Source organism: Pyricularia pennisetigena, chromosome 6 (genome assembly GCF_004337985.1).
Source record: "Pyricularia pennisetigena strain Br36 chromosome 6, whole genome shotgun sequence".
Taxonomy (NCBI): domain Eukaryota; kingdom Fungi; phylum Ascomycota; class Sordariomycetes; order Magnaporthales; family Pyriculariaceae; genus Pyricularia; species Pyricularia pennisetigena.
The window spans coordinates 2,182,487-2,203,490 of record NC_043744.1 but is presented as its reverse complement, the minus strand read 5'-3'; the positions used below and the strand labels follow the sequence as shown (position 1 = coordinate 2,203,490).

The window sequence follows — 21,004 nt, the reverse complement described above, 5'->3', positions numbered from 1 at the left end:
GGGGCCAAAAATATAAGAAAAAACACTGACCCTCATGACCGGCGTTGAACACCCGAGTGAAGCTAAAAAGACCATTCTGGCGCACCTTTCCGGCAACCTTGTTCCCAACCTTGAGATCGGTGTAGCCAGCAGCAGCAAACTTGGCGCTGTCGCCATACTTGACTGACAAGCTGACTGCCTCGCCCGACACCCAGTTGCAGCGCCAGTCCCGGTCGCCGTAGACCATGGCGACCTTGACACCCTGGTCCAGAAGCTGGCCCACAACGTCGCTGTACGGACGGACTAGATCTCCCGAGCCTAAGAAGTAGGCGGCGGCGGCGCTGCTGGATTTGGTATAATTCAACTTGACGCCCAGAGCGCTCTGGACACCGGCATCGTTGAGCCAGCCGACCTCGTAGGGGTAGGGGAAGCCGAGGGGCAGCACCTGGGCCATGTCGAAGGTGTAGCGGCCCGACGCGGCGTCGTTCTGGCCGATCATGGCTAGGCAAGAAGACGTGGCTTCACTGCACTTCTTCACCACGTCGGGGTCGGTGGCGAGTCCGGCAGCGTCCTTGTCGACTATGATCTGTCGGCACTGCTTGGACAGATCCATGCATCCGCCAGGGGCGTTGAACTGGGTCAGAAGCTTCTGTGCTGTGTCATCCGAATACGACTTGATCCCGTACGAGTTGTTGTTGTTGTAGGTCATGAGGAAGGGAGCCTGCGTCACGTGGTCGACCCAGCCGTTGATGATACCAATCGAATTGACACCAATGGCCGTGGTGGCTCTCTTGCCATTCTTGGGCGAGCCGGATGATCCAGCGGTCTGCAGCACGCTGCCCGGCTTTGCCTGCTCCTGGGTGATCAGCGAGGCAATGGCGGGCGCATAGTGGCCGCCATAGCTCTGGGACCATATGTTGATATTGTCGCGACGATACTGCGGGAACTGGTCGAAGAATGCCTGCATCGCGTAGAAAATGGCCTTAGCTGCCGTGGTGGTCGTGTTGACCATGTGGTTCTTGTCACCGCTGGGAAAGGTTCCCTTGACAGAGAGCCAGTTGGTTGGGTCGGCCGGGTTGTCCAGGTTGACGTCGCCGGTCTGAGTATCCAAGACACCCGGCTTGAGCACGCCGTCGTGGGAGAACCCAACCTGCACGGGATTATCAATGTAGATCATGTTGGAGACCGAGTTCCAGCTGTTGGGGTTGAGCGTGGTCGTTTTGGAGTCTGGGTTGACTGAGCAGGGACCGTTGTGACCGCTCACTGCCTGGTCAATACTGGCCGATCCAGGACCACCTTGCAGCCACAAGGTAGTGGGTGCTGTTGCGGGGGATTGACGTGACTCAAAGAACCAGAAGAACATGTTGCTCTCGAAGGGGATGGCAGGGTCCAGCGTAGCAGGCAGAGTGACGTAGCCACTGTAGCCCTTGACGCCGGGGGTTGTCTCGCAGATTTTGGTCTGTTCGATGCCGTTAGCTATATCCTAAGCGAGCATATTCCAACCACAGAAAAATAAACGGAGGACACCTGTTTACCTCCTGGAAAGTAACCTTGACCCCAGGGAGAGCCCTGGAATGGATCACAGCACCTTCAACCACAGCCAACCCGCTAGCCACGAGGGCCAGCCGACTCGTAGAGAACCTCATCGATGTTTATTCTCTGGGAAGAATAGCAAAATAAATCAAATAACTATTCTCTTTATATGTATATATGATAACAGAAATGAGCGAGAGGACAGACGCTATCGTCAGCAACACTAAGCGAAAGATTGCTGCTGAAAGATCAAACTGCAAAAGCGAGAGTGGTATCCGCGCCGTGGGATGACCAAAAAAACCTAACCTGCTTGAGGAGGAGCAGACCACTGGATCTTTGTACAAAAGTCGGTTGTAAGGTTTTTTCTTCATTTGAACTATACTTCTCAATAAGGGACTCCGTACAATAAGCCCCGCTCCGAATCAATATAGGAGAACCTTCAAGTTCTGAACCCATACCCTTCAGTAGGGACGATGGCCACAGGATAACCTGCGGGGGCTGACTCGCCAGGCAAATCCTAGCCATACAACACGAGAATAAGCTTCGGGGTAAGGATAACAGGCCTTGGGAGATGACCACGGGCCAATAAAGCGTCACTTTGTCGGGTACGTCCTTGTCAAACGACGAGCATCATCCTGAGCGGAGTTGTTATCAATAACCACGTACGTCTTACCATAGCCGCGTGGTCCATGCCTTTTCGACTTGTCGGACCCCCTTGTGTTTCCCTTCCCGAGGCAAAGCCTCCACATAAGTGAAGAAACCTCTCAGGGAGCAGTATACTACCTTTAAACCCCATTGGGGTTGACGTTTGATGCCATGGAATCCCAAAGACAGGGAGGGTTCTGCCTTCCTTCCCATCCTTGGCTGTTTGCCGGTGGTGCATCGCCGTCCAGACGGCTCTTTCTTGGCCCCCCAAAATAACCTCAAACGGGCCCCGCACCTTCTTTTGCAGCCGGCGGGACCGGTACAGCACCTGTCCAAAAGTAACGCAACGATCCCAAAATCACACCAAAATTCGCGGGTTTCAACAACAGATAATTCAATCAATTCAAAATACTACCATACCAAAAAGCTATCAGTATATAATTTAAAACTCTCTCTTTTTTTACATACTAATATTATCAGATTTTATTGTTTATTAGAGTTGTAAATACGAATATAAACGAGCAAAAGTTGAAAAAATACCGTTACAGTGGGTTACAGGGGATGTATAGTGGATGCAGGTTTGGGAAATTTTGGCATTTTTATTTCAAAAATTCACCAATTATTCAGTATAGGAGCAATAGCAGTGGAATTTGAATGTGTGTTTAATTTACTAAATATCTATTCGAATTTAAATTTACGAGTTTGCGCCTCGTATATTGGGAAAGTTATGGCTTTGTGAAAATACAGACTTTTGGTGAGATTTTGGGATTGTTGCGTTATTTTTGGACAGGTGCTGTAGTTCGCCTTTCCCCGGCAGCTTGGGACGACTTTCATGATCTCCGTCGGTGACGTGCAAATCAGCAAAAATGGGTCAACACCTATTCGACACAGAGCTGCATTTCAGTCATCATTCACATCAAACAGTCAACCAGTATTCGCTGAAGCTCTTTGTGTTCTCCAATCGCTATTGCATTGTCCTCCTTATTCTTTTCTCTATTTTTTATTTTTTTATATCCTACGCGCTTTTTCGCTCTTGTATTTAACATGGCGTCGTTTCGGAAAGAATCCTTCTGGACGAGCCCCATGCCACCGATGCTCGCGGGCTTTGCTTCCTCACCTTGAACGAGTTACATATGCGCAGTGCCAGTTGGTCAACCAGCGGTGGATTTACAAGCCACGTATACCCTCACCATTCATTCAACCCGATGCCTGCCGTAGCCGAGTCGTGCCGAGGCGGTTGAGAGGCTTTTAGGCTGAATATGAAGAGGCCATCGACATCCTCTCATCGGGTATCCTACGTCGTAAGCTTTTAGTGCTTGTTGTGGATATCAAAATCGGAAATAGCAGATCAAAAAGGTCAGTCGACGAGAGACCCATGTATACCCTGCTCTTGAATAGAGAGGTCTCGATTGACTACCTCCCTACAAGCTTACTATTTGCCAGGGCTATGTTTCGTGGTGAGCCTAAATTAATTTCCGTTTTCATAGCCACAAGCTGTCGTACCCCCTGCCACACCTACGCAGTACTGCCATAGCAGCTAGGTCGCTAGGTCGACAGAGAATACAGTCAGGACAGTGAAGGAGCGGGCGGACCAGATTGGTGGAGTGCTTGTTTCAATTCAAGCATTCCAAATTCGGGCAAGGCATAATTCGAGCCTTTCGACCAAGAGACTATGGGGCTGTGCTATAACGTACGTTACTCCCCCGCAAAATATTCAGGGTCTCCATCATTTCCCCTCGCACGTGCACAGCCTTCCCCTGAAGGACGACAAAAGACGCATCCTACCGATTTCGAGGAACGAGGTACTACCCCGATGTCTATCCACAGCAATCAGCCTATCCCCACACTAGCGCATTTGCAAGGTGAATGAGCTCTCATGTTTTTATTTTTATTTTTTCTTCTTCACTATCCGCAACCACCGCCTCCCCTCTTTCACAGTCTACCGATATCTCTCAGCTGAGATATTTGGCTAGCTCCGCCTTGCTAGCATCCTCCAGTCGCTCCTGGACAAACGTTGCAAGTTTCCCGCCGGTACGCTGATTGGCCGACTTCATGTACTCGCTCACCCAGGTTTGCACATTGGTAATCTCGGGGAAGTCATCACGAGGACCCCGTTTGCATGTGTTGAGTGGTGTGTAGCCGACACCGAACCCGATGTCATCTACATCGGCTTCAGTGATGAACTCATCCCCTGCCCCGGTCGTTACCTTGGGCGGGTTACTGAGAAGTTCTAGCAGGCGGTTGCATGTAAAGCCCCAGCCCTTCGCGTACGTCTGAGCAAAGGCGGTCGAGTCGCACAGCGTCTTGGTGTATGAGATGACACCGAGCTTCCGATCTACTGGCCGTGCGAAGCCAGCGGTAACCGGGAGAACATAATTCAGATAGAGTGGCACGAAAACCTTGGCTTGCAAAGCCTCAGCGTGCTTGATGAAGTAATCTGCACCGAAGCCAGCCTCTACCCCCCGGGCAGAGACAAGGTGGTAGAATCGGACAAACCGTTGCTTGAAAGAGTCGGGCACGTCCGTCTCGAACTTTTTGAATAACAACGATTGTATAGTTCCAAAGTACTGATCCAACGCAGAACTGTATGTGCGATTCGTCAGTAATCTAATCAAGCCACGCAGGTAAGGGAAACTCTAGCTGCGCGTTGCCGTGATAGAAAAAAGTAGCTCCACTTACGCCGGGAAAGAGCCCACAATCGCCTCCAGTATGTCGAAAGCATTCGGCTCAGTCTTTTTGGACCCGAGTAGCCGCTGGAAAATGCCCAGAATTGCTTCAAGATGTCCTTCTGCAACAATTCCTTCTGCAACCTTGGGCACGATTGCTGAGAGAAACCGGGCACATCCAGGGACATTACCCCGGGTTTCCCAGACGGTGTGAGAAAGCACGGGCTTCAGAAGGTTCAAGAAATTGTTTGGCGCTGCAGTGTTTGGTGAGGATTCAAGGAGCGCGGCGAACAGCTGAAAGACATAAGGAACGAACTCTGCCAACCAAGTTAGCATGAACGCTCAGCTCTAAGTTGTAAGGGACTAAGAAGTTACACGTACCTGTGACGTCCTCATTGAGAATTGACGAGAGCGGTTCCCAGAGCTTCGCCTCCAACTTGCCGGCATCGGTGGCAGCGCAGTAGCGAATCAGGGCGCCGACGGCCTCGAAGTGATAATAGTAAAATCGGGGGTTGCTTGGGTTTTGTTTGATCACATTTGTGATGGCGATGAGGCGATCGAGAACACTGTCCAACAGCGGGACTGCGCCGTCCTTGATGACAATTAGAACCCGCATAATGCACCTCATCAAAAACTCGTTCTCCTGCATCTTGGCAGGTGACCTATCCTTCTCAACCAGGTTGAAAAGATGCTCCAGCAGGTCTCTGGCAAGTGGCTCGATGTCCGCTCGCGTGAATAGGTGCTCCCCTTCCTCGTTAGTAAGAAATAGCACACGCTCGACGGTGATAACGGCGTATGTGTATACGACATAGTTCGACGAAGCCATGTTGACAATCAGCGGCTGGATGGCTCCGCTCCATTGCTCCTTGGTAAGTTGGCTGCGGAAGTTGTGCAGGTACTTGATGGCATTGACCTTGGAAATAGGCTCGACTCCTTCGTCTTTTATCAGATCCCCAGCAATATGCTGTTGGAAGAAGTCGACCACATTGACGTGAGGGTTCACGGTCTGAACTCCCCTCGCCGCCGTCACAGCACCCTTGGCAGCAATCGAGAGGTACAGGTAGACTGCAGTGTCCTTGGACTTCCAGTCGGCCTGTCCGAGGTAGTGGTTGATGTACTGCCCGACCACTTCAGTGACAAGCTTGTCGTCGTTCTCCTGCAGCCTCCTCAAGAAGTCTGTTGCCGCCCTCCTCCTCGAGTCAGAGTCAGAGCCTTCCAGATCACGCCGAATGAACTCGATCGGCTCGTCCTCGAACAGCTCGATGTCGGACTCGCGTAAGCTGATATTTGGCAGCACCACCTTCTCGACGATCTCCTTTATCACAGCCTGGCTGTTGAAGTGTGGCGCATGACGCGGGTTACCTGACACAGTGGTGAGAAACTGTAGAGCTTTGCTGACGAGTCCGTCGTATCTCTTCTCCATGCCGATCGACGAGAGTAATTGCCACACGGCCGGGATGAACTCCTGGGCCGTGTTACCAAAATCGTCATCGAACTTGGAGAAATACAAAGTCAAGACGGAGCAGATATCTGACTTGACCAACTCGATGACAGTCTCCTCTTCGTCATCGCCATCCAGGAGGGGGTTGGAATAGGACAGATAAGTTTGCAGAAGTGTGCACAGGCTGGCAATGTTGGACTCGATTATGGGAGGAAGATCTTGGCACGAAAGGTCGAACAGGATCTTGACGAGAAGATCCATCGTCTGAAGCCAGCCCTTGAGTTGTGTTGCGTCTCCTTTGGCTGCCTCTATGCGTTGGTGCGTGCTGTCCAGAATCTTCAAGAACGGCTCGCCAAAGTGCGACAGAACGTGGTTGATCTCGGTATAAAGCTCGTTGGATGAAAACAAGGGCCTCCACCTAACGAAGATCGAGTGGGCGACCTCAAGAACGCCATTCGTAATCTTGAAATCAGACGTTGACAACCGGCTAACAAGATCCTGGAATGCGCCCACTCATGTCAGTTCATCATACGAGGCAGAGAGAAAGAGAGAAAAGTGTTGGAATCTCGAGGGCGGAACCATACCGGTATCAATGTCTGCCAACGCTCCCAAAAGTCGGAGTCTGCAATAATGCTGATGGCATCGCCGAGCTGTGCTTGGATGTTTGGCGGAGATGAGATCATGAGTCCGACAAGCTCTTGCTTGAGTGTCGCGACCTCGTCCTCGGGCAACTTGTACTTGCCATCTTCGTCCTGTCGCCCCGCTTCTGCTTAGCACATGTGCAACTGACATCGATCTGACACCGACGAGTGGCCTCTGGATGCCGTGCTACACGTACCACATAGTTGCTCCTGATAAAGTTCTTGAAACAGAGCGCGGCTGCCAGACGAGTCTTGGCAGGTAGGGCGTCCGAGTTGACGATCTGCAGAAGTGTTAAGGAGAATTGGGGCTTCTTTTCTTCTATCCTAAGAGCGGCTTCGGCTGGATGGTTGTAAAAAAAAAAGACATTAGCGCTGAACGCAGAAAGCGTTGGTGGTAATCTGAACGTCTGCGGCCCAAGCAGATACCTAACGTACGCAAGTGTTGCGTTTGAGGCGTCTATGGCGGGGCAACAAAGCTATGATCGGTAGCTTTGGACGGTAGGCGATGGAGTGAAATACCTTTTTTGTGATGTTGGGGGTCGAGGGTCGCATCAAGGAGCTGAGCAACTTCGCCGATTACGACGGCCATCTTGCCAGGAGTTGGCTTGTGACTAACGGGAATGGTGGCGTTTCAATCAGAGAAGACGCGTTGAGTAAGTCGGTGTAAAAGTAAGAATGCCTCGCTGAATAGAATCTTGCGCCCAGATCCAGTATAACAAACAACTCCCGTTGGCTAGGCGGCGAAGCTCTAAAGGGAATGGATGAAGAATATTGGCGGGGCGCAGGCCAATCGATAACGATAAACGAAATCCAGAGGGGACACTTCCAGAAACTACTTATCGATAAACGTCCTTGAGAATGAAAATCATTGAGATAAAAAGCTTTAAAACTACCCCCATGCATTGTCGCTCGGATCGCAACACGTGCAAAGCTCCCGTACAGCTCTGCCCACCTTGGCCCAATGGCGTAATTCAGTCCAATTTTGCGGAGACCGTGGGCCAAGGCAAAACTTGGGGGCGAACCAGGATTATTTCGCGATTTGAAGTTTCATGGGGTCGTGTCAGTCACTGGTGGTGCTCACGGCTCCCTAGCTCATCTTCCCCAGAAACAACGACAACGGACCGACGCGCGATCGACTCGACGAAAGGGCGCAGCAAAAGTGCGGAGCTGTGCTGGTTTACTGCGCGACCGCGACTTTACAGCCACCATCCATCACCACCGACCGGCTTCGATACCTATACATAGGTCCCTAACTACCATCAGCCCGCTTTGGGTTTCTTCCCTTTGTCTTTTTGTATGCAAGAACTAGCGTGCTTGTAAGTTATGGTGCCGTGCGCAACTGCCTGTATACCATACCATACCTCACTTCCTCAACCCTTGCTCTAGACTAGTCTACAGTAGTAGTATGCCTAGTCTAGACTGGTTCTAGAATCAGTTGTTATTTTGGACGTGGGCCAAAAGTCATGGCCCGAGACCTTCTTGGACTGGTTTAGGGATGAGGCATAGAACTTGCAGTCTTGTCACATATCAATATGGCAACTCTGTCAGCCGTGCCTACCTGCCCACCAACACCGTCTTGACTGCCTGCGAGCAGCCATCCATCCATATTTTTTTGCCTTCTGTGCTCGCCCAGATTCTTCTGGATTACGCAACATGCTAGCAGCCACCACCAACATCACCACTGTACCGTTGCTTTCCACTTACCCCTGCCCCGCCTGCACCTCTGTTCGAACATTTTCGACGACTGAGGCCTCCCAATAGTTCTTTGACGAGTTTACTTTGCATCTTTCGTACATACACTTGTGCCCATTTGCGGCCTACCCATATTAAACGCCCTTTCGTCTCTGATGGATTACCCGTTAACATGTTGCGGCGTATAGTTTCGCTAGGCCCCACGGCCTCGGAAAGCGACGAGCCTATGTCCCGATCGACTGAGGATGCCGCCCAGTCTCCAGACTTCGCCCGTAGCACAGGCGGCCTTGCCAGTGTCTTCAAGAACCTCACCGGCGCTAGACTGACCAAGTCCCCTCCGCCCGTGCAGCCAATGTCGATATCTGCTGCTGGCTCCACTGCGCAGCTTACGAACGAGAGTGCCACTGTACAAGAAAGTACTGCAGCTGGGCAGCCGGCGCATCGTCTAGACGCTCTCGAACATCTACGATCCGCACCGCTGAACGAAAGGATCGCAGCTGCCGCCTCACTGCGTATCGTCATCGCAACATGCTCCCTCACATCAGTTCTTGATATATGGTACGCCGGCAAAGATCTCATTGAGCCAGGCAAGCCGCATGCGGCACGTGTTGCAGGCTGGGAGCTGGTCACAGAATGTGTCAGACACCATGAGTGCACTGATCTCGAGAGGAGGGAGTACTTTCGAACAATATCCGCACCCGCCAATCCTGAAGACTTTCATCTCCAACTGGCCGCACTCGAGGATCTCACCCGGCGTGGTCGAGACCTCGCCGGGTTCGAATACGATGTGGTACCGCTCCTTAGTAGCTGGCTTCAGGAGAAGTTCCAGGCTGTCAAGGAGGCAAAAGAGGCCGTCAAAGAGGCCCGCAAGAATCCATCGCGAAGCACCAGCCGGGCGACCAAGGCCAAGGCCAACGTTTCCGGCGAGGAAAAGAACTTCTCTCGGCTTTTTGACTTTGTTCAAGAAGTCGTTAAATTCAATTTCAAGGTCACAAACGACAACACGGCGGGTCGTTTAATTGAGTGTCTTCTTGACATTTGCATGGCTACTAATTCTGAGGACGACCTAAAGTCATGCATTAACGTCTTTAATGCTATTGTAACGTTCGGCATGATACCGTCGGCCAACCTCGGGCGTTGTGTCAACGTTTTGAGCTCCATATACAGCATGGTTGCAAATCTCGCCAAGCCCGCCTGGCAGGTTTTATCGAACATCTCCAAGTCACACCACGGGAATGCCATGGTTCAGATACTCCTCACTGTGCTACAGGCGTACAATTCATCTGGCAGAGCAGAGTCCCAGCAACGAGACCAACGCGAAGTTCGTGGTGCCCTTGAGGTGCTGCAAAAACTCGTCTGGAAATCCTCGAGCAAAGGCTATCCTTCTGTTCCATTGAGTCCTCTGATCGACGGGCTTGTAAATCTCGTCAACAACCAGGCTACGCCCAAGACATGCGGTGTTTTGCTCCAACTCATCAACTCACTCTTCGACGACGGTGCCCAGAATCTTAGTGCTGCCATTGAAGATGAGGACTGGGCTGTGATCCTGAATGTGGCTGCAGACTGCGCAAAACGAAGCCGTGTCTTGCCCAGGCTAGAAAAGTCTAGCGGCGGGGAGGTGCCAGTTTCGGCAAGGTCCTTGTCGTCTCCCACAAGTAGTTTCGAAAGAGAAGATCCCATTTTGGCTGAGATAGGGCGACTTACGGCCAGACTTGAGCAGCTCTTGCTAGAATTCCAGTCTGAGCTCGTACAAAGGCAAGACTGCATTGTATTCTTTACCAAGATTCATGAGCTCCTCCCGGACTCTGCTGCTGGTCTCGTACTCGACTATTTTGCCGAGTTCCATTGCTGTTTTCCATCTGACATTCAATGGGAGGACAATGTCAGTCTTGTTCTCGAGACTTTCTTTCGAGACAGGCGTCGCTCGACTTCGGTCAGGTTGAGGGCTTTTCGCATCATCACCGAAGTAATTGACATTCTGGAGATTATCGATGCGGAATCCGGTGGCTATACTGCCCCGGGTCTCACTGAAAGCCTACTTGATGGCATCGCAGAAGAGAACGAGACACTGATACTCCAGAATATAGTCTCATTCGCGGTTTCTGTCAGTCAATCTGCTCATCAGGACCTATTTGATCACATCATAGACTGCCTGCGGAGTGTGGTTGCAAACGACCGGACAAGAGCACCCCATGTCCTGGCACCAGCTGTAACCATAAGCAGTCAGGCACAGCCCTCTGAATCTGCAAATGACCTTGAGAACTTTCAGAGCCCATCGAACCTAGTTACGAGGGGTTATGTTCAAATGTTCATGAGGTCAATGGATACGGATGTAAGAAAGGCCAGCAGACTTTTTGATGCCATCGTTCATATCACTCGTTCAAGCAAATGTGAGACAGACGCCCGCCTGACGGCCATGAAGATGCTCTTCCGCCTGAGGTCGGACTGGGAAAACCACATCTTCCTGACACCTTTCACCGAGTCTGACGCGTTGGCTGCGATGATGTTTCGCACCGAGGAGTCAATCTCCAAGAGACTTACAGAAGAGGCGCAGAATGCCAGACCACCGCGGCCTGAGCCCAACAGTCTCACTACTCGCCCGGGCCGCGCAGTTTCTTTTGGACAGTCCATATCCCCTCTCGAGCGCGACAGGACGCCCGTGTCTCGCTGTGCAAGTGGTACAGGCGCGTCTTCAACTTCAGCGGGGAGGTACAGACAGATGTGGTCTCTTTCCGACCAGGACGCTCTTCCTGAGCCTCCGTCACCGATAGCCAGTCCAGTGCTGTTCTCGCATTGTTCCGCCGCCCCAGAAGAGGTCTCTGAACCTGTGCCCGCTCTGAATATGGCGGCTTGGCTCGATGCCCTAATAAGTATTCTTCATATGGGTTGCGACTGGGAGATTTATAGTTTCATCATCGTTCATTTACCCTCTCAGCTAGCCAATCATGCGCTGTTTGAGGATGCCATACCGCAGATTCAACAGATTCGGGGCATCATTTGCGAAAAGATTCGTAATAACATGTTCCAGGAACCACCTGTATCAACGCATCTGCGAAAGACTGAGGTGGCCGTTTGCTTCTACCATATTCTTACAACGATACTGAGCTATCACCATCACTTCCAGAAGAATGAAGAGGACGAGATAGTCCAGACCTTTATGCAAGGCCTCTCAGACAAGTCGGCCAAATGCTGCATTCACGCGTTATCTATTTGCGCGCATGAGCTCCCACTGTCGACTAGCAAATGTCTCGTCGCCATTCTCCAGAGGATGTCGCAAATTATCACGCGTCAGGGCGTCGCAATGCACATTCTGGAATTCCTCGCCTGTCTCAGCAGGCTATCCGAGCTTTACTCCAACTTCAGGGAGGACGAGTACAGGATTGTGTTCGGAATCTGCTTCAGATATCTGCAAGACGTCCGGGCCAAAAGATCAAGCCTTCGCCTAGGGAACGGCAGCGAGCCACCAACTCCCATGACCCCACTTGGTCAGATGGACGCGGGCGGCACCTCTGATGATCTCCCCCAGTATGTATATGCTCTGGGCTACCATGTCATTACATTCTGGTTCCTGGCTGTGAAGCTACCGGACCGACCAAATCACGTACCCTGGATTGCCAAGAATCTCTTCGCAGATGCCGACGGGGGTCCAGGGGAAGAGCAGGCCCAGATCACAATTGACTTCATGTCCAGGGTTGCGTACTCGGACGTGGATGAGTCTTTGGAGGATCCTCTCTTCACACAAGAGCGATTCGGCGAGATTAAGGAAAGACACTGGATCGTTGGCAACAGCATCGTTTCGATCAAACAGGCCACCAGGAACGGCTGGGCACACGTCACAAAACGACAACCGTCGGGCACCTCATGTTTTGTCGTACGCGAAAGCATCAAGCCTCTTCCTCATCATCAAATCCGGACAGTCACAGCCGAAAGTAACCGCGATGGGCAGGCAATGTTGGAAAATGCCGCGTTCCCAAGCCACGTCATGGTACAGCTGCTTTCATCGCTCCCGCAACCTCAAAACTCGACGCTGCGGCCTATACCACTGCCTGAAGACCCTGCCATACCTCGGGCACTCAAAATGTTTGATCACAACTCTCCGGTAGACGGGCACAAGGTGGGAGTGATTTATATTGGAGAGGGCCAATGGAAGGAGGCAGAAATTCTTGCAAATGTGTCGGGAAGTAGAGATTACATCGACTTTCTGAACGGCCTCGGCACACTGACGAAGCTCAAGGGTGCTACCTTCAACGCGCAAGGTCTGGATCGTCAGTACGACACTGATGGGCAGTACACGTTCTGCTGGAGAGACCGGGTCACGGAGATAGTGTTCCATGTCACAACGCAAATGCCTACGAATCTTGAGCAGGACCCGGCGTGTACTCAAAAGAAGAAACACATTGGCAATGACTTTGTCAACATCATCTTCAACGATTCTGGTCTACCGTTCAACTTTGACACATTCGCATCCGAGTTTAACTACGTCAACATTGTCATTACGCCAGTTTCCCGTGCCTCTTTCGTCGCCTCCCGGGAGCGCGCGGCCAAAATGGCTGTTGCCAAAGAAAGTGGCACGACGGGCGAGGCCGAAAACGGCAAATCGTACCAACAGTACAACCCGTTTTTCAAGGTCCAAGTGATGAGCAAGCCAGGATTCCCCGAGATATCACCGGCGGCTGATACAAAAATGATCAGCCTCAAGTCTCTACCTGATTTCATCCGCCTGTTGGCTCTGAATGCATCCGTGTTCTCTCACGTGTGGTCGACTCGCACGATCGGCGAGCACGTCTCGACATGGCGCAACCGATTGCGCGAGATTGTGCGTATGAGAGAGCGCTACGGATCAAAGCCAGCCGCACCATCGCCCTCGCCACCCCCAACAGCATCTACGGGCGGAGCTGGCGGTGCAGCGTTTGGGAGCATCAGCTCAGTGCCGACCATGTCTTCCATGTCTTCGTCCCAACACACAGTCGGCAATATTGCCTCTTCCTCCGCATCAACGCTGGATGCTTCGAGGCCAGCTAGCAGCATGCGCGACAGTTTCAGCAGTCTAAGGCGGTCGTCGGTGGCAACCTTTTTCACAACCGCGAGCGAGCAGACGCAGCATTCCCACCGCTCATCAATGATGTCGAGTGCGCCAACGCATGAAGGCATAGACATGACGCCGACGCAGTCGAATGGACATGATCCTTTGGCTGACTCGCTTGACTTTTCCAAATGGGCTTGAAAAACGGCTTGTAGAGGATATCATCTGATGCCTTTTTACTTGTCGCAAGATTGAACTGGACAAATAGACCTGGCCAGAGCTCGGCAAAGGTTTCTGCTGCTTCTATTTCTCCTCTTCTTCCTTTGCTCTTTTAAGATTTTTTTTTTTTTTTTTAAAAAAAAAAAAAGATATGACAGCCCCCGCAGGGCCACGCAAAAGCATATAAATGTTGAGATGAATGTGGGACGAGATATGGATATAACGTTTTATCAATGCAAATTCAGGGCTTTTCATACTGACGAGAATTTCCACAAACATAAGATGTCTCATGGGCGCAGTTGTGGATGCTTACTCGTTCATGTTATTGCACGCCAAGGTATCATTTCTTCAAATCTCCGGATTCTATAGGGACGTGTAGGCTTGTTGTTAAGAGTGCTCCTGGCCGAGTCATCCCTTGATCAGGACCTGTAGGAGAAAGCTCTCCAGGCTAACCACGCGGCAGCACCGAAACCGGCCAAAATTCCTGTCCAAGCCAAAAGTCCCATCACCAGAATCTCGTTCACAGTCCCCTGGGCGTCGGTCGTATTGTTGTTGTGAGGGAAGGGCACGTCGGGAACCGGCAGGTTGAGTATCTTGCACAGAGGCTCCCATCCGTCGCTGACCCGGTAGAAGAAGAGCTTTTCGGGTGGGATGACCTTCTTAAGGGTGTTCTCGTGGTCCCGGATGCTCTCGACGCGGTAGTCGTCGTAGCCCAGCCGCAGGGCCATGAGCCGCTTCTGCAGGTCCATCCATCTCGAGAAGTAGCCGACGCCGGGGAGCCAGTAGGCGACCCAAGGCACGTAGAACATGGAGAGCGAGTCGGCGAGGCGGCACATGCTGATGGCCCATGGCACGGCGTCGCGCGTGGTGCAGATGACGACGGCATCGGGGAAGACGCTCAGGATCTCCTCGTACATCATGTTCGCCGGTATGTCCATGGTGGACGTGTAGCCCTCGAGCAGGTCGGCCAGCAGCCACTCGATGCGCTTGCGGTCCGACACGGTCCGACAGTCCACCGCCAGCTCCATCAGCTCCAGCCACTGGTGCCGCTGGCGGCGGCTGCCCGCGCACGACTGGATGCCGGAGTCGTGCACCGGCCCGTCGAGGAGGATCCGCAGCGCTTCGTTGAAGCTTTTGGTTCCTGTGCGAGACCTATAAAAGAGATATGGTGGTGGGGTTGGCATAATTAACAGGAGAAGCTGAGAGAATGAAGGGAGCTCTGGGGGAGAAGACGAATGGGGCTGGGTCCAGGGGCCAACCAGACTTACATCCCAGCGCCTATGACTCTGAATTTGGTCCCCGGTACGGGAGAGCTTGGTTGTTGACCCATTGTGATAAACCTTTGAAATTTCGGATCCAATCTCTGTGCTGCTCACATTGATGCCAAAAAGGAGGAAACCCTGTGTGGCAAAGGGGAGAAAAACAAAGTAAGAAATCAAGAGTGATGGGATCATGTCACAGGAATCTCCATGTACATTATCTAGATAAGCTTTTTTTTTTCCTATTTATCATCCAGCGCATCTCTGTATCATATAAACCAAGCCCATCAAAGCCAAGCTCCGCTTGCTAAATCCTTGAATAAATTCCTCGCCGGCCCGGGAGAGATGCAGCCGTAGCTGTGACACCCACCAGGCAATAGGGTCGTACTGTATTAATCTGCGCCAACGCGGAAAGCGTCATTATTCCTCCAGCGGTTATAAATTAAATGAGTTGGTAGGTCACGGCTATTCCCGATGATGGGTCATAACGGTTCGTGATATGTATTTATGGCGGAGACCAACCATCCATCATCATCCGGCTATTATGGTCTTTCCGTCATCTTTGATGGGGTGAAATGGGCTCTGCATCACTGCTAGATCAAGTCTACAGACAAATGTTGACGGCAAAAATACTGCACTTCAAAAGAAATTTTTTTTAACAAGAGCAGTACATTTTCTTTTCAAGGTTCGGCATCAAATTTTTCGCGCACTTATATACGACGAATAAACAAGCTCAGCCATTGACAAACAAGATGATGCCAAGTAGCGTATAGTGGGCAATGCGAAAGCCTCGGGTTATTAATAATACTCCCATGAACAAAAAAAAAAAAAAAAAAAAACCGGCAATATGCAACGTCGACAAGGTTGGAAAACATATCATCCGTAAGGATTGAAAAGCTCCGGTGATTGACGGGTTTGTATTCAGGCTGTTTATGTTTGACAAGTTCAAGCATACAACCAACCCCTTTCCGTCTTGGCAGCCAGTCGAGCGGCAGATCCGAATACCAAGTATAACCTGTTGGGCTCAAATTGTCCGCGTTGGGTCAAAATCCATGTGTATAAGAGAAAGTTGCCAAGCAAGTATCTGTTGCGATTTGGTTGATTGATCAGTTCAAGTTCTTGAGCCGAAGAGAAATAAAGGCTCTGGCTTGGACATGATCAGTAAATCAGATGACGACAGACAGCTCAAACAATCAAATTAACCATGTCGTGATATGCACAATATTATTACTATCCTCAGTGCGCCTTGAAATGCCAAACAATTCCATGATCCCCGCATTAAATGCCGCTATTCCTCATCACTGCTATCCAACACAAAGCCAGCCTTGGCTCTTGGACGCCTCTGCGTAGGAGCCTTGACGGGCGTATCTTCTTCGTCATGATCATCATCATTAGCCATCTCGACATCCGTAGTCTTGGTCTTGTGAGGGCTGGAAGACAACGGCGTCTCGTCCGTCTCCATGGCGTCCTCTGCCGCGCTACGCTGACTCGACTGGCCCCTTGTGTTGATAGGGGCCTCGTCGCCGCTATCCTCCTCATCGCTGCTGACCACAAACGCCGTTGCCTTCTTCCGGCGTTTGGGCAAGGGTTTAGTTTCTGGCGCATCGCGGGCCGGCGTCCCAACGTCCTCACTGTCCCCGTCGCTGCCACGATCCCCATCCTCTTCATCCCCAACAACCGATTCCGACTTCCTCTTCCTACGCTTACTCCGTTCTGCAGATGTCACATTGTCCTCATCACCACTGTCGTCGCTGAGCAGGACGGGCACTTTTGTCTTGCCCGCTGCTTTCTCGGCTGCAACCTCGCCTGGGTTACGCGCCAGTCGCGAATACAACGCGTTACGAGCAGCCATCCTCTCCTTCTCGCGCGCAAAGAAGGCCGCGTCCGCCTCCTGATCACTCTCCTCGTCACTAGAATGCACTCTCGCTGCTGACTTTATCTTTCTCTGTTTCTCAAGCTCCTTCTCCCGCCGCAACCTGGCCTTCTCGTCTAGCTGTTCGTCGGTGAGCTCCTGTGCTGGAGATCGCTTCCTCCGCGTGAGCTTCTTCTTGGACCGGACGTCGGATTTGCGGGCCGTGGGACCACCTGGCTCGAAAAGGAACTCCTCTAGACCGTCGTCATCTTCGTTATCAATATCGTTTTCCTCGTCATCGTCAAAAGCGGCCCTCCTCCGCCTTGATGATGTGCCGGCCGACTTGCGTCGCAGCTGGTCTTCTGCAGATTTACCATCATCAAAGACGGGTGGATTGAACTCCGCGGCGGCGATGTGACCGACTGCCTCTTGAAGTTGGTCGGCGCTTAAATGTGCAGGTATTACCCAGGCCGACTCGGGTGTTTCAGCCTCGCTCGGTGCCAGTCGCTCAAAGCCGACTAGACGCATTAGAAGTCGGAGATGTGGGTTCTTGAACATTGCACCTCGGCGTCCATCATGGTCGGGGCGGATGACTACAGCAAAAGTAGGTCAGTATCAAAGCACTGCGAGAAATACAAGACGTGTATGGGCGATACTGTTAGACGTACTGGTAGGCGTGTTGTCTTTGGGTATCGAGGGCGCAGCAGACGTGTCATTCTCGACTTCACCCTCTACGTTTTGGCTCTCCACAGAGGGAAGTGCATTTTGAGCAGTCTCCCACGCACGGCGCTCTGTCTCTGCGTTGCTCAGCACCTTTTTCACCCAAGTAAGATGATCGGCCTGATTCTTGTCCAGTAAAACTCCAACCGCAATGGCTATCTGTTGCTCGAGGCTCAGATCTTGCTTCTTGAACTCGAGCTCAGCGCCAGGCCGAGGGTTGGCCGCGCCTGAGATGGTTTGCTTCTCGAAGCCAAACTCCAGGTAGTGTGCTGTGCTGTTTATCTTGGAGAAAAGCATTTCAATAATCAACGCCGGCCGTTCTTCGATCTTCCGCACACATTTGCGAATGATTTGCTTTACGAGCTCCTCCCAGTCTTTGAACATAGGGGAGCCCTTATCAAGAGCCTCGGGTCCCTTGATCATGTTGTAAAGGAGGTGAATGATATCTACACGGAAGAGCATGACGCTCATGTCCTGCTTGAATGCAACACGGAAGAAGTAGCGGTGGGCTCGCTTGAGCTGCGATTCGTCGAGGTCTCGATAGTACTTGGTGAACTGGACAAATGTATCCACGACACCTTGCGGGATAAAACGCATGGCGAACCGCCCAAAGTCAAACTTGCGCTCTTTGCTGGTCCTCTCCGCAGATGCTTCATCGTTGGCCGAGTCGTCACCGTCGTCTATCCTAGTGTCGCCAGCTGCATCGCCGTCTTCGCCAGCAGCTTTGGCGGCCTTCTTTTTCTTACGTGTCCTTTTGCGGGACCGGACCTGCATGTCAACGTTTTGTTTTGAGTATGACTCCAGGATGCGGAGATACGTGTGGATGAGTTCCGTGCAAGCATCCAGATATTCAAAACCTTGGTCTTTGAAGTTCCTGGCGATGTTGGCGATTGCATCATGGGTAGCCTCTTCATAGAAGAGACGATTCAGAATGTTTTCGGCAATATCTTCGTTCTCCTCATCACCCGAGTCTGCCATATCTTGAACGGTAAGCAAGATCTGGCTGAAGCAACGCATCACCGTGGTCAATTCCTGCCAATCCTTGTCGTTGTAGGCGCGATCCATCGCCCGGCTGAGCGTGATAAACATCTCCTGGTTCAAGACCCCCGCCACGAGGTTAAAGGGGGATACGTCGTCTTGCGAGACGCTTGATCCCTGCTTTTTGGCCGTCTTGATCCTCTCACGTTCAGCCTCGAGAAACCAGGCCGTGAGGTAGAAGAACTGTGCTCGATGCTGGTGGAGCAAGTAAGGGGCCTCTCTGTCGATGGTCTTTCGTATGTGCTGGAACAATGGATTAAAGCCCGAATCGAGGAACTCTTCAACAAAGCCCCTAAGTTGCTTATTGGCCCTCTCGTTTAGAGACACAGGCGGTCCCAGGTCTTTGGGTTCCATCTCGGCTTTCCTGGATCTCCTGGGCGGTCTGAAAGTCTTGCTGTCGTCCATCTTGCGCTCCCGCGTTGCAGAGTCTCGAAGAGCATCCTGCCCAGATATTGCTGACATTCTGCCATCTGCTCTTTGCACCCAGACCATGGTTCCAAAGCGATTGTGCCGCGTCGGAGCTCGCTTGTTCTGCTCTCGCAACATGGACTTTTCCTTATTGATCAGGGCAACCAAATCTTCACCCTTGGCTTTGCTGAGAGCCTCACCATCCAGAAAAAGCTTCCGTATGTCGACGCGCTTGACCAGGTGGAAAATGATCTCCATGATAATCACGTCCTCGGTCCTGAAATCCTCGCCCATGTTGGAGGCTATTGTCAAGATGGCGAGAAAGATGTCCTGGTATGAAAACGCGTCGATGGTCGCTGATCGAGAAATCTGCGACTCATCCCCGTCATACTTGAGACCCGGGGGAGGTGCTATCATGGCGATGTTGCGCAGGAAGTACAACACGAGCTTGATTATCCCCTGGTCTCGCGCGGTCCGATCCCCTATCGGGACAGCCATAGATGGCAGTGCAACCCTGATAGCAGTGTGCAGTATCTGAGCCCCGTCAAAGTTGATAATGTCGCGCTTGTAACCCAACTGCGCAAGTTGAAGTACAGGCATGTGGCGGTAGTGGTTGACGGTCGTCCGCTCCGGGTCTTTCTCGATGGGCCAGGTGAGAGGGGTCATGATCTCGTAGCAGGCAAGGGCCACGCGCGCCTTGAACTTGCTGTCGGATTGGGCCTCGGGCCATGTCGCGAGGATGTGCAGCAGATCGCCGCCAACGATGTTGGCTTCGGAAAGACAGCGGGCAACGTCCATGCGATTTGTTTTCTCGTCGTAGAACCGGATCCATTTTTTCATGTCCCGGAGTACTTCCAATGCATCGTCTCCAAGCTTGTAGCGGCCATCATCGTCTGCGCTAAAGCCACCGAGCTGTAGGGAAGCGTGAGCAGCGTGTTAGTGCTGATGTGACAGAGAGAGAGAGAGGGACAGAGAGGGAGAGGTGACATAGCTGAATACCGGGAATCGAGCAACTTACTGCCGAGACTAGACTGTTGATGTGAGCCCGAACTTCAGGGTGGACGACATCGTTTGCGCCGTCAGAAACCTCCATTGTGGCCGGTTTATGAGATATCGATCGCTCAGGCCATATGGGTATTTCCGGTTTATATGCCCTCTATATTCCAGTGAGGCCTGAATGGGACATGGAGGGGAAGCTTGAGGCGCTGGTTGGTTCAGTGATACCCTGCCCGGCTGTAGTTGCGTATCTCTAAATTAATTTACTGAAGACGCGTTTGACGTGTTTGGTGGTGAACCACTTTACGCGTAGACGTTAGGTTTTGAGGGTTAGGGTCGCGGCCCGTCCGCTACTACTCCGCCAAGCAACGATTGTAACAACAAGTGACAACACTACCAAGAACCTGTGCCACACTATTGACCAGAAGAGTGGAGGGACCACGTATATCACGATCTCTTTCTCTGTCGTTTTATTTTATTTATCAGTTTCTTTTTCTTATTGAACTTTTGCTTCCAAATTTAATCTTTCAAGGGAGGAATCTGGCCTGATCTTTGTTGAAATGTCGAAAGAGACGTAAAGGCCACTTCAGCACTCAACCACAATCCTTCCAACTAGGTACCCTAGCCGTCGAAATGGGCCTTTTTGCGATGCTGCCTGTCTCTAAGCTTGTGCATATCCTTGTGATATATGCGGCGTCTTTTATGATCACGGATGTTATGAAAGATAACTTCAATCAGCCACGCCGAATTTTATTGAGACGTTCCATTTACCGCACTGGGTTGTTCCTCGTTATCATATCGGCCTGCATCTGGCTTGCCATAGTAAACACCAAGGTTCCGGAGCCGTATTTGGTCAGTGGGAAACCCCCCTCCCCCCCCCATTTTCTTTTTT

The 21,004-nt window shown here is 51.7% G+C and overlaps 6 protein-coding genes across 6 annotated transcripts in view; 2 read left to right on the top strand and 4 right to left on the bottom strand.

Moving 5' to 3' along the window:
• PpBr36_04472 (uncharacterized protein) overlaps positions 1-1,625 on the bottom strand; it is a gene marked incomplete at both ends in the record, with an annotated part of 1,978 nt that extends 353 nt beyond the window's left edge. Inside the window, 2 exons of the mRNA XM_029891632.1 lie at positions 31-1,438; positions 1,515-1,625. Of these exons, the coding sequence (XP_029750307.1) occupies positions 31-1,438; positions 1,515-1,625 (1,519 nt within the window). The remainder of the gene's footprint in view (positions 1-30; positions 1,439-1,514) is intronic.
• Positions 1,626-4,109: 2,484 nt separating this feature from the next.
• Positions 4,110-7,516, bottom strand: PpBr36_04471 (uncharacterized protein; the record flags this gene model as incomplete). The annotated part of the gene is made up of 6 exons (XM_029891631.1): positions 7,425-7,516; positions 7,103-7,245; positions 6,849-7,016; positions 5,205-6,762; positions 4,837-5,140; positions 4,110-4,740 (listed from the first exon to the last, which is right to left on the bottom strand). Exons 1-6 carry the CDS (start codon positions 7,492-7,494, stop codon positions 4,110-4,112), a joined length of 2,874 nt encoding a protein of 957 aa, XP_029750189.1. The 5' UTR covers positions 7,495-7,516.
• Positions 7,517-8,769: 1,253 nt separating this feature from the next.
• Positions 8,770-13,821, top strand: PpBr36_04470 (uncharacterized protein; the record flags this gene model as incomplete). The annotated part of the gene is made up of 1 exon (XM_029891630.1): positions 8,770-13,821. One exon carries the CDS (start codon positions 8,770-8,772, stop codon positions 13,819-13,821), a length of 5,052 nt encoding a protein of 1,683 aa, XP_029749990.1.
• A 437-nt stretch (positions 13,822-14,258) lies between these two features.
• PpBr36_04469 (uncharacterized protein) lies at positions 14,259-15,169 on the bottom strand (the record flags this gene model as incomplete). Its single annotated transcript, XM_029891629.1, has 2 exons — positions 14,259-14,991; positions 15,108-15,169. The coding sequence occupies 2 exons, from the start codon at positions 15,167-15,169 to the stop codon at positions 14,259-14,261; spliced, it is 795 nt and encodes a 264-aa protein (XP_029750049.1).
• A 1,217-nt stretch (positions 15,170-16,386) lies between these two features.
• PpBr36_04468 (uncharacterized protein) lies at positions 16,387-20,209 on the bottom strand (the record flags this gene model as incomplete). The annotated part of the gene is made up of 3 exons (XM_029891628.1): positions 16,387-17,543; positions 17,619-20,028; positions 20,135-20,209. The coding sequence occupies 3 exons, from the start codon at positions 20,207-20,209 to the stop codon at positions 16,387-16,389; spliced, it is 3,642 nt and encodes a 1,213-aa protein (XP_029750048.1).
• Positions 20,210-20,745: 536 nt separating this feature from the next.
• PpBr36_04467 (uncharacterized protein) overlaps positions 20,746-21,004 on the top strand; it is a gene marked incomplete at both ends in the record, with an annotated part of 2,468 nt that continues 2,209 nt past the window's right edge. The window contains one exon of the mRNA XM_029891627.1: positions 20,746-20,964. Within this exon, the coding sequence (XP_029750043.1) occupies positions 20,746-20,964 (219 nt within the window). The remainder of the gene's footprint in view (positions 20,965-21,004) is intronic.